General features: G+C 34.0%; 1 protein-coding gene across 5 annotated transcripts in view; it reads right to left on the reverse strand.

Moving 5' to 3' along the window:
- Positions 1-16,854, reverse strand: part of LOC138181585 (carcinine transporter) — a 56,124-nt gene that overhangs the window by 1,033 nt on the left and 38,237 nt on the right. For 3 of the 5 annotated variants that reach the window (XM_069116524.1, XM_069116523.1, XM_069116522.1), the window contains exons 2-10: positions 10,524-10,782; positions 8,650-8,860; positions 7,707-7,965; positions 6,770-6,962; positions 6,011-6,229; positions 5,216-5,430; positions 3,712-3,887; positions 2,831-3,003; positions 115-2,746 (exon numbers count right to left, since the gene is read on the reverse strand). In XM_069116524.1, coding sequence (XP_068972625.1) covers positions 2,650-2,746; positions 2,831-3,003; positions 3,712-3,887; positions 5,216-5,430; positions 6,011-6,229; positions 6,770-6,962; positions 7,707-7,965; positions 8,650-8,860; positions 10,524-10,771 — 1,791 coding nt within the window. In that variant the 5' untranslated portion in view covers positions 10,772-10,782 and the 3' untranslated portion in view covers positions 115-2,649. Of the gene's footprint in view, positions 1-114; positions 2,747-2,830; positions 3,004-3,363; positions 3,431-3,711; positions 3,888-5,215; positions 5,431-6,010; positions 6,230-6,769; positions 6,963-7,706; positions 7,966-8,649; positions 8,861-10,523; positions 10,783-16,854 lie in introns of those variants that run through there. The other 2 variants (XR_011173542.1, XM_069116525.1) reach the window with 2 other exon arrangements.

The raw sequence follows: 16,854 nt of genomic DNA on the forward strand, positions 1-16,854 counted from the left end.
GAATACCTATTCATAGTATTCATAATCATCCTCCTACTTCACTCACGTATACATTCGTGTATACACTCACGTCCATAGAATTAATTCATCGAATAAAACTTCCATAAACCTTAATATAAGAAACAATTCTGCTTTTTATTTGCACACACATCGACGGATCCTCCGAACAAAAATAAATCGCTAAATATCTCTATAATTAAATACATTAATGCTCGATGATCCTCGTTCATCATTGTACGTCTAATCTAACTCCATGCTATAATTAGGAGTTCTACAATAACGATCACTTATGTTACAATGTATTAACCCTTAAAAGCCGAACTTAATTATAATTAATCATAGAAAATGAAATGTTTCATTGTACGGATATTTGAAGTAATATTCTGTATTATACAGGGTGTCTGGTAATTGATACTGTGATAACCAGTGGTTAGTTAATGTGGTTAATAACTAGTGGTACAGGATAATACTATGTGAAAAGATCTGTCGAAAATATAGAATGAAAGATTTTCGTACGACGTTCGAGAGAATGAAATTTTGAAAATTTGTCAACTCCTGTTCACACGACGTTCACAAAACATATTCAAAATTTATTTTCTCGAAAACACAAGGAATCATCAGTTACGAAACACTCTGTACTATATCACATTATTATATCACTATCGCATTGATAAGAAATGTCGATATTATAACTCCTTAAGACTCCCTTAATATTTATTTGCGATTGAGCTTAATATGTATCGGTCCTGTGTAGTTTCAAGATTAAAAATGTAGAAGAATTCATTCTTGATTACGATATTGTACATGGTTACAAAATCATCGACCGTCAAGGGTTAAATGAGAATTCTCTCGTCCAGAATTATTTTCCAGACGATCGAATTATTATCCATTGCATCACGAGGATCGAACTAACTTGTAGCCTTGAACAATTATGTACAGTTGAATCTCTAGCGTAGGAATATTTCGAAGAATCTCAGGTTTTGAGGAACGATAGCTGATACTTGCAACGAAGAATAGTATGTCTTTTTAATCGGTAACTGAAAGCAGGGGCTAGTCTCATAAGTACGCGAATGATTCTAACGATCGAATGATTCTAGTTGCTAGAATCATCGTTTAAAGGTGGTATAACGGAGATTGTGCGTTTAAGACGAACAGGTCGGAGGATCGAAAGGAACGAGATTGGAAATAGATTTTCGCGTCTCTTCACGAATCAGAATTTTACTATTTCTAATCGAACACGTGACGGAGTTTCGATCTGTTTCAAGTAACATTTAAACCTGAGCATTTTCAAAATTAACTCATTATCTATCAATTTTTCTTCTAAAATTTTTATATAATTCTATAAATTATTTATTGCTTTTTCCATTGAATTTAAACAGAAAAATTTCGGAAGAATGTCGAACATTGTGTTAATATCCTTTCCATTAAAAAAAATTCCTGCTTAAAAAGATCCTACAACTTTCATTTTATAATCTCAATTGGGTATGATGGTAGCTAATGAGTTGATATTAACGCTTAGCAATTAATTGTTTTAATGCATTCCATTTTATGAATGATCAGTAATTACGGATTCAAGGATATTTATTAGAAGTAATATTCTTATTATATCTAAATATATCAAATAGAGATATTTCTCTTATTAATACTGAAAGATCATAAAAAGCAAAATATCATAAAAGAATTTCAATCTTGATATTTCATTAGAATAATATATATATATGTATATATTTAAATTAAATAACAGAGATCTCAGAGTTTTCAAAGCGTTCAACGTGTTGATGTATATATAAATGGATGATGAAAAAAGCCACGTTGATCGAGTAAACGCAAAATACACTTCGGTTTAAAAGTCGATCGAAACTCTCATTTCAAGTGTCGGCGATTTATGAATCACCTATATTGATACAAAGGCGATTCGTAATAAACGAGGCAAGTTGTTGAAAGCTTGACAATGCGCGAAGACAGCTCTCTTTTTGCGTTTCGAGTCTCGTGGCAATCCTTTGTTATTCACAGTATTTCATAGTTAAGTCAATTCAACTAGAGTATTCCTTCAACGAAGAAAGAAAAAAAAAAGAGCAAGAAGAAAAATATATAGATCTTTCTTTCCGATTTTTAAAGCGAAAGATGCATAAATACTATGGTATATTATTTTTATAACAGAAAGACATATATATCGTTTCCTTTAATACGTATATCCAATACTGAATTTAATTGTACATTTACATAAGATACTTGAATCGTTTCTTATTTTCAACACTTTACCGACGTTATAGTACGCGAAATAATTACATCGCAATATGTGAACGCAACGTACTTTAAATGCCGTGTTTTTAATTCTTTAAATTTCTTCAAATTTTTATACAGTCATTTCAATTAGAAAAATATACACTTTAAAGAAAATTATCTTGTGTGCAACAAAGCTACTTCGTCGATGAAGTGTCAATTAATTTCTTAAACGTATACCTTGTGTAATTTGACGATTCTTGTCTCTTTCACTGCAACAACTGATACTTCTTCCTAGTTTCTCTCAACAGCTCTCAAATCTCAACACGTTCGTAAATACCTTAACATCTAACATCACACGCGCACGTTTAATAACTATATTTACAACGGATTTGGCAAGTTTCACACCACCGTCAGGTCCAGTCGCTATAATCTAGTGCAGTCCATCTTTTGAACACTGCCAGTAAACGCTGGATTCGAGAGGCCTTTCTTCTTTCTGTAAGATTTTTTCAGCATTTTGCTCCTGTCAAATTGAAATAAACGATTATTAGTAAATTTATATTGACGTAAAGTGGAGGAAGAATGTTGTAGGAGAATTTATACTTACGAGGATATACACGGAACCCACCAGAAACTTTGTTCCTTGCCAAAGTCGTTACCTTCCTGTAGGGTTTCTGGTAGTTCCTGGTTCAAGGTTTCTGGTAAGCCAAGGGTCAGAAAGGCGTGTCCAAAGGACAGCAAACCGAGGGCAACCAGCGGTAAAGATGGATCAACGTCAGCCTAAATCGAGTGAAAAACATTCTTTCTTTTATACGTCTATTATATATGTCTTTTAGAAGTTATAGCGATTAATTCCATTTTCCGTTAATTTCTTAATTTCTCTTCGATTTTCGGGAAATAAATGGACTACTTCCATAAGTTCATTTTTCGCAAATAGATTACATAAATAATAGTACACTTTAAGGCAAATTTATAATTCAGAACAGAATAGTCAGACACAATAATCCAGAATGTCCTCATAAATTCCTCATAAATTTGTATTTTTCTGTATACTTAATATTTTTTTTAATATTAATAAAGAGTTTGATTAAAGACAGAATTTGAAGAAGTTGTCAATATACAAAGGATCATTGGTGTTACCTGTACAACTAGATTTTGTAAACATTCGTTTCGTTTAGAAACGAAGCTATAGTGTAGTATCGCAAACCTAATTACAGACAATAGAAAAGTTACATTTCCTTCACAAAATCCTAATAGCATTAAACAAAACGGAGGAGAATATATCGACAATCTATCTTGTTTCCATGATTCGTAAGATTACAAGAAAAATCCATGACCGATAAGGAACATAATTCTTCTATAAATTAAAGGAACTTCAAAAAACGTATCTCACTAACAGATGATATTAGTCGTAAAATAAAAAAGAGGCTGAATAACTCTTGGTTCGTAGAAGTACGATGTCGTTAACAGAAATTTCGATTCACTTACCAGATAAATAATGTAGGGTCCCAAAATGTGGGCGATATAGCCGATGATATGGATCAAAGACACACCCTGAGCTCTCACCACAGTCGGCAGCATTTCCGCTGCATATTGGAAACCAATATTCGCGGCGATATTCACTCCAAGACGCGCTATAATCGCCATGGCGACCGTTGTCGAACCTTGAACAAGTTGAGAAATATGTAAATGCCACGATCGCCGCATTCCACGCGCGATACATACGCCCGATGCACGCATGGTCCAATTAAAAATTAAATGTCATCCCTGTCGAGCATGTGGCGTTGAGAAATAAATGTCGATCGTTAATGGATTACGCTTAATTAATTGAATAGGATTTAAAGGTGAAAATGTTGAGGTTATTCGATGTATAACCTTAGATGTAGAGAAAAACTAGTGGATAAATTGTAAGGCAGAAAATATATTTAAATATAAATGTAATTATAAGTAAGAATACAATTTGAGCTGGTCCAGATCCGCACGCTAGCTGTGTTACCCAATAACTGAAAAAAAAAAACGCCGAAGCCAACGTCGCTTGTCTACTGTTTGTGGTCTGACTTCGTCGCAGTCTTTTGTCTACGCGCTGTCGATGGCTTCAGTGCTTGAGAAACTAAAAAGACCAGATGTAGAGTTTTCTTATAAGTGGTGACCACTTCAACAGAAAAAGACAAAGAAAAGAAGAGAAGAGGAAGATTTGGATAAAAAGATTTTATAAGCTTGTCTAGTTAAGCATTTGTATGCAGTTGCATAAGACATCGATTTTCAATTCTTTTCGTCTCATAGGATACATAAACTAGTAATTAAAATTCTTCGGCATAGAATGAAACGTAAAAATGTATCTTTTTTTTTAATTACATTACAGATTGTCAGATTATATGAATTTTGAATACTGTTTAGCATTATTTCGAATGGCACAAAACCAATTAATCATGGCGACTATCAATAAACGACAAGCCATTCGATTATTATTAATACTAAGTAAAATGACCAGATTGTATAATTGTAAATTCTCTATAATACGATTTTGAATAATACGGGTCTATATGATTATGTCGTTCAAGTCTGTTGTCTATAAACGATAAAAGAGAATTCGAAGTTTTGTTGCAAGACGAGGAAATAAAAATAGTAAATTGTTTTATAACTATAACGTTCTATTCTAAATACGGATTAAAAAATGTCTATTTTCCACTCTTTAATGTCTTTGCAAACGCGAATATCCTCTAACGCTACCGTTTATCTCCTTACTATCTAACAAAAACATTATTCTTGCATCAAGCACGAGCTTTCATTTCTCAATCTCCCAAAGCTTTCGCTTGAGAAGCTTCAGAGAACCGCTTTTTAAACCGACGTCGATCGATAAAACCGGATTTTTTCTATAAAATTCAACCCCGCCTTCTCACTGTTACTAACACGTTCCTGCTATTTTATTGAATAATATCGATTGACAAGTCATTTATCAAGAAATAAAAAAAAAAAAAAGAAAAGAAGTTACCAGAGGGGGTGGCGATGGCAACGAAGGAGAAAATGCCACAGAGGAACATCGATGCGAAACCCATCCATCGTCTGCCCCATCTGTCGAGGAAAAGGGCGAGCAGAACAGCGGCCGGAAGTTCCGTGAGGGAGGCTAAAGAGAACGACGTGAAAACGTCAGGGTCCAGAAGTTTCATGTTCCAAACGTGGCCGTCGAACACCCACACCATCAGCAACCTAGAAAAAAATCAGTCGAGTCATAGATAAATCACGCTGGACTTCAAGATCGTTTATTAATCCTTCGCGTGCTCGTTCCCTCGCGTTTGACGTTTATCGATGCTAATTATATACTTAAGCAGGTTCTTAATGACCCACATAAAATGCTCCATATACTCTCTTAATGTTCATTCGAGTAGTTTGTATCTAGTTTATGGTAATTTGTGTCTATTTTAATACTGGTTTTATAGAGACAGGGAAGTAGCGTCGAGGCTGATTGGTAACTTGGTTGAATTAACGGTGTAATATAATTGGAAAATCGTGAGGCTGAGAATTAAGAACATATTCTTAGTTAATTCTATTTTAGGAAATGCAGGAAGATTCGGAATTATCGTAGTATTAAAAACAATGAAAATATAAGAAACGTAAAGGAAGTGTAAAATTGAATATCTTTCTTATCTATATCTTTTCGTATATGATTATAAATTTCTTTGGTGTCTTAGTTTTTTCTAAAATAATATTGTAATCATTGCTGAGAATTTGCAAGTAAAAAGTTCTAGCTGTGTAGTTTGTTCGATTGATGATGGAAAGGTTAACTTACCAATAAATGATGAGCATGATAGTGATACGACCAAGTCGTGGCAGCTTGAAGAGATGCAGGACAGTGTACTGATTATGCGATTGATCCTTCTCATTCATCGCCTTGCAACTTTTCTCAAATTCGTCGAATATTTCTTGCTTCACCTCTTTACCGTTCACTTTAGCGAAATTTTTCAGCATCTCGATCGCTTTGTCCACCCTGCCACTGGTTATGTACCAACTACGGAAGTATATGAAATACACAAACGTTATAAAAGCCTATAAGAAATTTTCAAAATCATCACTTTCACCAACGTTTTGTATCGATAAACTTTTTGTGCAAATTTGGATAGCGCTGTCTAGTTACGTATCAATCATTTATTTCACACAGCTAAAAGTGTGATGGCTTATCGAGAGAAAGATGTTGACCTTGAGATGTGTTATTTACGAGACAGAGGAATCGATGTAATAACCGATTCCAAGATATAGTATGTATTGCTGGATAAAATATTACCCAATTTAATTCAGCTATAATTTTGGAATTTTTATGGTCTGATCTCAAAGGACTTTTGATGTTTTGAGAGAAACTTTAACGTAAAAGAAATTTCTTATATTTCTTTGAGGATTATTTTTAAAGAATTTTCCGATGATACGAAGATACAAAAATAATCCAAAGGACGAGGTAAGATTAAGTGTCTACTATACTATCGTATACCAATTTACTTAAAAGATTTCTTTGTATTATATTTTTATAATGAAAAAGAAATTGGAATTAAACTACCGTGCACTTTCAGGAACAATCCATGGTCCTACAAACGCAACCACCATAGGACACGCGGTGACCATGCTGAGGATCCTCCAATTTGAGATCCAATATGCGATCCAAGGCAAAAGACTCGAGGCTGCCGCGAAATAAAGTCCAAACGACATGTTCGCTACCAGAGTTCGATATTTCGGACCGACATATTCGATCACTGAAAGAATAATTCGTGATATTGCTATTGTATTACATCGTTATAGAAATCTTCCCAAATGTTTCGTCTATTTCATTTCTTCATTTGATAAGATAATATTGTTTCCTTATTTCCTTTAGGTTTTTCCTTTCTTCGTTTTTTACCAATCTAATTTCAAATATTCAGATTTATTTGCAGATTTTATAAATTATTAACATCGACAATGTAAGATCTCAATAACGAACAGAGAGTGTCTCAGTAATCGTGGTATAACCGAAGATTATTCTCCATAGGGAAATAAGTCACTCGAAAGATATAATTTCATACTAGAAAAGTATACAGAATTAAGTATCCTGTCGTTTAAAATAAAATATCTTAAAGTATCCCTAGACACGTAATTTTAATACCAAACTAAATATACAATTACACAACAAATTTTAAATTACGAGATATAATTCCAAAATATAAAGTTTCAGTAAAATCATTTACTGAAATATTATATTATATAATATCAAATATTTGAATTTAAAATATTTTACATTTAAAATATCTTAAAGTTGGTATCATAAAATTCGAATAAAAATTTGACTTAAAAAAAAACAAACCGACATAGGGCAATGAACATTTGTTCAAACACGTCATGAATAGTTAATCGTTACGTAAAACGGGACCGATACCGATGCCCCATTATTAGGTCATAAATTATAGTTTTCCTATTCTCAACAGCTTCGGTTTTTCTCTCTTATAATTTTCTCGATGACTCACCGATAATGAAAAGCACGTTGAAGCAGTTATCGAACGAGGTACCGACGACTAATCTCGCCAGGCAGAAGCTCCAGAAGCTGTTGCAAAACGCAGTGGCAACAGACGCGATGAAGCCAACCGCGTTACACGCAACCAACGCCGGAATTCTGCCACAATGGTCGGCTATGTAACCGAATATTAAGCCTCCAAGAATGCTGCCGACGAAGAAGGCCGATTGTGCTGCTGAACCGAGGAATGCATGGTCGCATACCCATTCCAGCTGAAACAGAAATGGGGGATGCTTTATGGTTGCGGCCAGTTATGCTCGGTGAAAAAACACGGCGTGGTTGTAAAATCGATGGAAGGTGAAGAGAATAACGAAGACGACGAAAGGACGAATAATAAATTGCGTAGCTTTTTAATATCAGCAGAATTGAGAACCTAGAAAGTATTAATTAAAAGTTATAATTTCTATTTCCAGTAGAAATAGTAGAAATAATAATAATAACAATAAATATTGGATAAAAATTTCTTGAGTCGTAAGAAGTTACCAAGTGTGTATTTATACGTTCAATTCGAAATATCTGTCTATTGTACAGTTGTAACTTTCACTTTTCGATTTATGTGATATTATATAAACGGATTCATGTTCGTGATTTAATACGCCGAGACGTACAAATAATTAAGAATGACAAGGTTAATTTTATGTTCCGCTATAAACGAGCTCTGTTAAGATGCAAACAGCATAACAAGTAATTACACCTACGTCTAAGTTCGTGCAACCAACAAGGACTTCTTTTATAATGACCGCATTATATGCTATCGTCAGCAGCTTTATGAAAGACCGTAAATATTTATAGAACGACGGTTCCAACAGTTTTAATTTAAATAAAAATTTATTAATCGGTGTCGAAAGTTTGAAGTTACTTTATATAAAGAATATAATTTTCTCTTGTGATTTTACCTCGACAGCTATAGATTTGTATGGTATCATCGTGTGATTAAAGGTCCATCCATATTGACATGGTTTTATTGGCCAGGATGGGTCTGCCTCTCTGATACCACTCTCCAATATGTCGGTATAGTTCACATTGTACATGTTACATCGCGAGAACGAAGTCGCACCTTCCGCCAGCAATTCCTCACTTGACGCTGGAGGGATCGATATTGCAATCCTATATAAAACAAGAACACGTTACATTAACGGTGATGAAATTTTCAAGAAGTATTTTTAAGAATACTAATTTTCGTTTGATTTTCTTATTTTTTTTTAAATAACGAAGGAAAAATGACAGCAAATGGTAGAGAGGGAGAGAAGTTGGAAAACTAAGATGAAAATTCTACTCAAAAGTGCATAGTTTTTAATCCTAATCTTAAATTAGTCCAATTCCTTGAAACTTAATTCGAATCCTGCTTAAATCAAAAAAGTGACAAAAGTAATATACATAACAATATAAAAATCTATAATAATTTCTCCAATAAAGAATAACGACGATATCAGTAACAATAATAACACATTATCTTTAATAGTAATCACACTGTTTGCATTTTTGCACTTTTAAATTTTCTGTAAAAATAAAATTCGCATAAAAATCCGCGGCCTATTTATTATTTATAAATCTGCTTTTTCAAAAAAAAAAAAAAAAAAATCAAAAATGTGAAAGGTGAAAGAATAAAACAACAGGAAAACAAAAGCACAAAACACAAAAGAGGAATAGAGACAATGACCGTAAAAATAGGAACAAAGGCAAGAGCTGGAAGGACGATCGTCCCGTATCTATTGCACTCCGAGGCATTCGAATTGTGTTGGGATTTAATTACCGATCGCTGCACGTATCGGTGAGTCTATTTCCAGACAAATAAACGGTACGGGAGATTCGAGGAATTGTGCGAAACGAAAAAGAATTTCCTAGCCGATCAGTTCGCGGAACACGTGAACGTCTAGAATCTGCCGGAGGTCGTCGACCAAACTGGTTTCCGGCGGGCCCCCGGAACGCTAAGAAATCGTCGATCTACAAAGCGATAGTTTCGCCTTGGCCAGGGTGATTCAATGGAAAACAAGCGTAACGAACGATTTTCCTCGTTGACGCATCGCAGAAAACCAGATCTCGCGTGCGTCGTCAAGAACGGTAACGCGATTCGTTGGAATCGTGCCATCCAGACTTCCTATCCTTTCACCGGTGATTCCTTACGTTCTTGAAATAGAACACGTGAAAAAGACGTTGATAATAGTATAACTACGGAATCGCGATTTCCAACTATTTTTATTTCGTCGCAAACTGGTTACAGGTATCTCCCCCATCCCCGTACGACACGATATTTACATATGCATTTACATATACAACGCGATACCTGGGTTTTCCTGATTCAATAAACACAGTTGTTTCGTGCAAGTTATCAGATATTACATTGTGGTTTTAAAGAAACAAATTGTCGCGATGCGATACGTTATCGCAGCTGAGAAAATGGAAATCTCCGTGCAAGTGGAAGATTCTGTCGTCGAGAATATTTATTGCGACCTGCATGGAAAACAAACAGGCTTTCGAGAAGCCTGGTTTAAACTACGTGCACGTGACTTGAACAGATATGTACATATGCATATAAATTGTCTCCTATAGAAGGTGGTTAATTCTAGACATCGAAAGGAACGTCTTTAATGAAAACGTGTATTGATTTGTTATACGATCAACATGATTATTGACCATTTCGATCTGCCCGAGCTGAAAATGTCTATTGCGTAACAGGGTAAATTCGAACGTAAAGAAACTATGTAGGATCGTTCGTTACGTATAACTCAATAATTCAAATAAGACAAATTGCACATAAAATGTCACTTACTTTTGTTTGTCTGTGAGGTTCCATCGTTCGAGTTCTGGAACGGTACACCAGTGTTCAGCTGGCAATAGCGTGATGAAGAACTGCGTGAAGTAGAGGAACGCGTAGACGAAGGTGAAGGGCAGAAGCATGATGAAAAGGAACCATTGGTAGCGGCTGGCCTCGCCAACGTACGGTAGTATGTCGTCGAAGGTTTCGATCTTCGGACGTTCGCCCTCCTCGGCTTTTACGGACTCCACCATGACTGTCATTATCTCGATCTCTGCGAATCAACGATCCTCGATTACCTACTTAACTCGAATTACACGTTACGAGGAAACTAAGTTCAAGGTGAATGGAATATTATTAGGTCGTCGAATAAATTCGTGCCGCAATGCGTTCATACCTTTTTATGTGCTTTATGAATACAGATCGATAAACGATCAAGGTGATCGATCTTATGATATACAGTGACTCACGGAAGTACTCGAACACTTTCATATCACGAAACATTCTATAATTTCGTTAGCACTCTAATGAGATACGATTATCGAGATTATAATAGTAAAATTTGGAATCAATCTGAGGTTGTATATTGAAGTTACATGAGACAATGTATATATTTTTACAAATATATATTTTAAATGAAAAATTAATATAACACATGATGATGATCTCACTACGTACAGCGTGGCTTATTATTCTTATTAATTTAGCGAATAATTGACTGCTTATATACTCTGGTAATTTTTATATACAGGGTGGTTGGTAACTGGTGGTACAAGCGGAAAGGGGGTGATTCTATGCGAAAAAAGAAGTCGAAAATATAGAATAAAAATTTTTCGTTTGAGGCTTTGTTTTCGAGAAAATCGACTTTGAATTTTCGCTCGGTATGCGTGCGGTACGTTATAACGGATCTCACTGTAGATCGTTGTCTCGATGGAAAAATTAAAAAAAAAAAAAAAATTTTTATTCTATATTTTCGACTTCTTTTTTCGCGTAGAATCACCCCCTTTCCGCTTGTACCACCAGTTACCAACCACCCTGTATAAAATAACAATAAAATATGTTTCTAATAAATATCTGTACTTTCTATATACACGTTTAGATCTGTTTCAAATTTTCTCAATGTAATTACGACGATCGTGTCTCACTTCAGTGTCGATGAAATCTCAAAGTGTCTCGTATAAAAATCACCAAAGGTTTGTGTAAGTGCCCGAGTACTTTCATGTGAGCGACTGTTGTTTTAGTAGCAAGTTCTCTTATGGCTATCTCTTCGTTACATTTAGCCGGATAATTTCTCATGTTTATCAACGTGTTATGATCTTTCTCTTATTAAGCGGAGAAATCTCTTCTTCGTTCAATTTTCTTAAACGGGTTCAAGGTGAGGTGAACCACATTGTTGAAATCAAGATGAAGAAGATGAAATCTAAAGTCTAGATGAAAGGAAGTAGGTGTTTTTATTGTCTAGATATATTGCCATGCTACTTTTTGACACGATATAATCTTAGGTAAAGGCTAATTCAAGGTGATACAAAGTGTACTGGAAAAAGTGATTTGAATTTACTAGAGAGGAAGAGAGAAGGAAAGATCCTTGAACATTTTTGCAAGGTTATTGCACAATGAAGGGTACTATCGAAAGCTTATTGCTGTCACTTGTACGTTCTAACTGGAGTGTCCTTTAAATAATTTGCTTCTTATTAGATCCTTTTTGCAAATGGGAAGATAATATTTTGGGACGTGAGGATTGTTAAATAAAAATGTATCGAATTGTAAATGTAATGTAATTAGATGTAAATTGTCATTGGAATAGAAGAGTTTATTTAGAAGAAATTGTCATAAAATACACAAAATGTATCGTGCGTAATGTGTAAATAATAATTAATTCCAAAGACAATTAATGAAAATTTTAAATAATACAGCACCATACCTCCGGTTCCTGCTTATTTTGACACTGTGCAGAATGTTACACGATTGTTGCCTTTTTTTTTAAGGATTATTCAGTTAAGAAACAAGCACCGATAAAACAGTAATTATAGTTAATTATTAAAAAATCCAAGTAGGTATTACATAAATAAAATTATCGAGGAAGATATTTATCGTAAAGATTGTGTGCTTATGAAAGAAGTAAACGAAATTATTGTAGCGCCATAGTAATTTGTGTTAATCTTTGAATCTTGTTTAAATAAAATTTTCGATAAAAATTTGATTCTATCAGTAAACGATTATTACAGTTAATTACTGGGTAATTAAAAAAAGTAAGTAAAATTATTGTTACAATAATCCCGACAAATTCGTGATATTATTCAACTAGAATCGTTAAGAAAAAATTCGACACCGTTAGCGAACGCTATTTTACTTTTACTTCACGAAGGCCAATGTTATAAACGTTGAATCAAAAGCAATCATTTTCAATATAAAATATACGCGCGAAAGCTTTTGCTTCCTTTCATAATTGAATTCTTAATTTGCCGCCAATTAAACGCTTTTCCAACCACCTTCGTCTTCTAAGAAATCTTTTTATCCCCCAAAGAGAAATCCCCTTTTGCACAAACTCGCTTTTTTTCAACCATCGTACAACACGATATGATATTTACACTGTGCAATTTACGCGATTCAGATCTCAATCTTGCAAATCATTTCGAAAATAGATCGATGATTAAATCGATTATAAAATCGTTCCTGCAAGTTTTAATTGATTAATTATTTCTTTATTTGATAAAATATTATTTATTATTTAAATATTGTTAATTTACTGGCGTTCAATGAAATTTCTCATAGAATTAATTTCGTTTAAAATACTATTAATTTAATGAAATTTTTTGTAAGATACTTGCGGTTAGATTTGATCTTTCACGAAATCTACGAGATGATCGCGTTCGATTAATCGCAGATGTAGCACATGTGTAAAACATTTAAAACAATCCATACATATATGTTTCATAAGTGTAGATGGCTATTTATTACGGTTCTGTGTAATTAATGTTCGTTGCGAATACCACGAACTTAGATAAAAAAAAGAGTGTTAATGACGAGAGAACCGGAAGTGACCAGTCCATGACATAACTGTTATTTTCTAGGGGCTTGGTAACATTTGCATAAACTATTTTGCGTATACTGTAACGCATTTTACGTTACAACGGTATGTCGATGGACACGAGAAAAGAATTTTTCTGCCACAAATTGAATGGCATTTTTGGCGATAATGATTGTGTGGAATGATGATTACTTTAATTGAGATTCTTATCAAGATTCAAGTGATATATGAAGTTTGTATTTTTCAATAGGATAAATTGAGAAAAATGTCTTCGAAAGAGAATATGTTATTTTTTAATACACCATTTTTTAATAAGTCTAACAAATTCTGGATCTTTTAATTCACAGGGTTGCAAATCTCCAAATTGTTCAGTCTGAATTTTCGAATCTTCTAATCTCACGATCTTCGAATTTTCTAATCTTCGAATCATTAAAAATCCTAATTTTCATAGAATTCTTAAGGAAGCTATAAAATAAAAATATAAAATATAAAATAAGAAAATTTGAAAAAAATACATAATGCGTTCGATCCAACACCATTTGCTCATAGTAAAAAAAAAAAAAGAAGATAAAAGAAATTATATGCAAAATAGGTAAACGTATTATAGTAAGTATTAGTCAATTATAGCAGATTGCTATCATTAATCAGTAATTATCCGAGTCGTAGCTGCATCTGTATATACATGAAGTATACAACACTAAAAATACATTTTCCTTAATAAAAATACTGAATAAACACATTCTTACGTAGCAACTAGTCAGCTGTGATAAATTGTTTGCTTTGAACAACGATCAACTAAGTTAACATCGATTTCCGGATTGTGCGTAAAGCATGTAATAAAACGAACACGTGTTTTTCCCTAACGTTAAGCCAGAACCACCTAAATTAATACGAATTTTCCCATCAGGTACCGTCCTTATACTGAAAAAAATGCAAGTGATATTTGTGCATGTAAATAATTTGTCTGTGTATATATAATAACTTATATGAAACAAGTACTGCAATATTTCTCGTACATTGCTAGATATAATGATTTTAAATAATTCTGGTTCAAAAATTCGATTAAGAATTACATTGCAATTTCTAGTAAGACATCTATATTAGAAAATTGTTACAACATTAAGAAAGCGAGATCCCTTAGAATATGGTATACCAAAAAAATATCACTACCAATAATTTTACGATTAAAAAATGTAAGAAACCTCCCCAGAGTAATCGATCCGTGAAATTAATGAGAAACAATCGATGGAAACGTATGCTCCAGCAAAAGCTACGCGTGAATATTGAACACAGCTTCAAAACCGACCTTTTCCGATTAAGGGGGTATTCTGGTCTAGAGGCATGAATTTCGGGCGATTTTTGAAGCTCTGTACAAGCGAAACAAAAAATATTTTTGCTATCCTTCTTTTTAGCATTTGTTTATTGATATTTCGAGATTACGTAAACAATTCACTGAAAAAAAAAACTCAATATTTAAAAAGTTATGAGCTGGCAAAGTGGGTACTGCCAAAAAAATGGGGTGTCGTGGCGTGCATGATATCAACTCTTCTGGTCATCTGAAATAAAAAATGCGAACGGATTCTTAATTAGTATGGATGCCGCTATCGTCTGAACCTTGGAAAAGTCAATACAACATTTTTTCACAAAATGACGGCCGTTTGAAAAAAAATTTCTTATTTCGCACGTTTTTTTGACAATTCCGAACGTTTAAAAAATAGTAATATTAAAGATTTTGAGCTGAGCGTGGTCCGGACGATAGAGGAGTATATAAGGAATATTCAGACCAAATTTGAAATAAATCGGTTCATTAGACCTTGAGATATCGTGCACGCCAACTCGAAAAAAGTAGTTTCGAGAAAAACGCGTTTAAAGTTTTGAGACAAGTTTACTCAGACAGTCTACCGTCTACTATTCATTTGTTCCGGTCAGACCGAAGCAGATGCCGCGTCACGAAAATGGCTGTAACACATAAAATAAATGAAATTTTGAAAAATCCTTTTAAGGGCATATTCTTGAATGTCAAAACTTTGGAAATATAAAAAAAAATTTTTTCGATTTTTTCAAATTTCTAGACCAGAATACCCCCTTAAAAACGCATAGCAGAGTAGCAATAACTCATCCACCGACGCACCAATGAAAATGGAGGCTCGCAACGATCGTCATAACTCGAGTGACTTAACGATTTCAGGACGATCGTTATCGACCGATCGCTTCCGTTCCGGCCTGGACGTTTAACAACGAGGACAAGCGTGTGTCAAACGTTCTCGGTAACCGGTTACACAAAAGTGCGCACCTTGAACAACTATTACATCCCAGAACTAATTAATAAGAACGATCATGGCTAGCATGGATACATATAGTTTGCATACGTGATGTTTCCCCGCGGGGCCAGTTTTCTCGCCTTCGAATCGATCAGGGAAAGCGATCGTGATCGCGATCGAGCCATTGAAATTCATTCGATGCACACTAGATACAGCATGGCGTTTCGATCTCGCGGAACTCGCACAAACTACAAAGTCAAACTTACAAACTCGTAACAATACAAAGTGGAACGATCGTTTGGTTTCACTTCCAACCGTGAATCTTCCTATTGATTGGTATTTTTCTTGGTCGTAAGGGAAAACGAAGAAAAAAAACGAAAGAAATCCTCGTGTATACTGGCTGTTATTAATATGGGAATACCATCGTTTTCGACGAATTATTGTTCTATTTATTTATTTATAATAGCGTTATCGAATTAATTGTTTCTTAATATTATATATTAAAACATTTATTGTAGTCGATAGAAACAGAAATTTTATTTAAGATTGCAATCCCAATTATCTGATTTTCCTGACGGACAATTTATATGGATCGATTGGAATTCATATAACAAGAGTTCACCAATTTTCTTCGCTACTCATCATTTTTCATTCGCGTGATACGAGCTCACGCTCAAGTGAGTGCTTTAAATCGGTAAAAGTTCGATTAATTAATCAAGTTCTATCATACTTAACGCGAATAAGCTTTTGCATAATAAGCAACGAATGAAATAAAAATTTGTTGTAATACACAAGAAGTAAGTTAGATTAATTATTTCTTTACATGATAAAAGTCCATAGTCCAGCGACAACATTGGAATTATTTTTTTCTTATTTATCTTGGAATTTATGATTGTTTACGGCGTTCTTTTTTGCGACAAATTGAGCTTATGGAAGTAATTTCTCTTCTAGAAAAATTGAACGCTAACGCCGTGTGCCAGGATAATGCAAGAACTGGTGTACAAAGAGTTAATCATTTTGGCTTCTGAAAGACTATATGAGTCACGGTTGTCCTATT

Source organism: Bombus flavifrons, chromosome 7 (genome assembly GCF_040668555.2).
Source record: "Bombus flavifrons isolate JBK064 chromosome 7, iyBomFlav1_principal, whole genome shotgun sequence".
Classification (NCBI taxonomy): Eukaryota; Metazoa; Arthropoda; class Insecta; order Hymenoptera; family Apidae; genus Bombus; species Bombus flavifrons.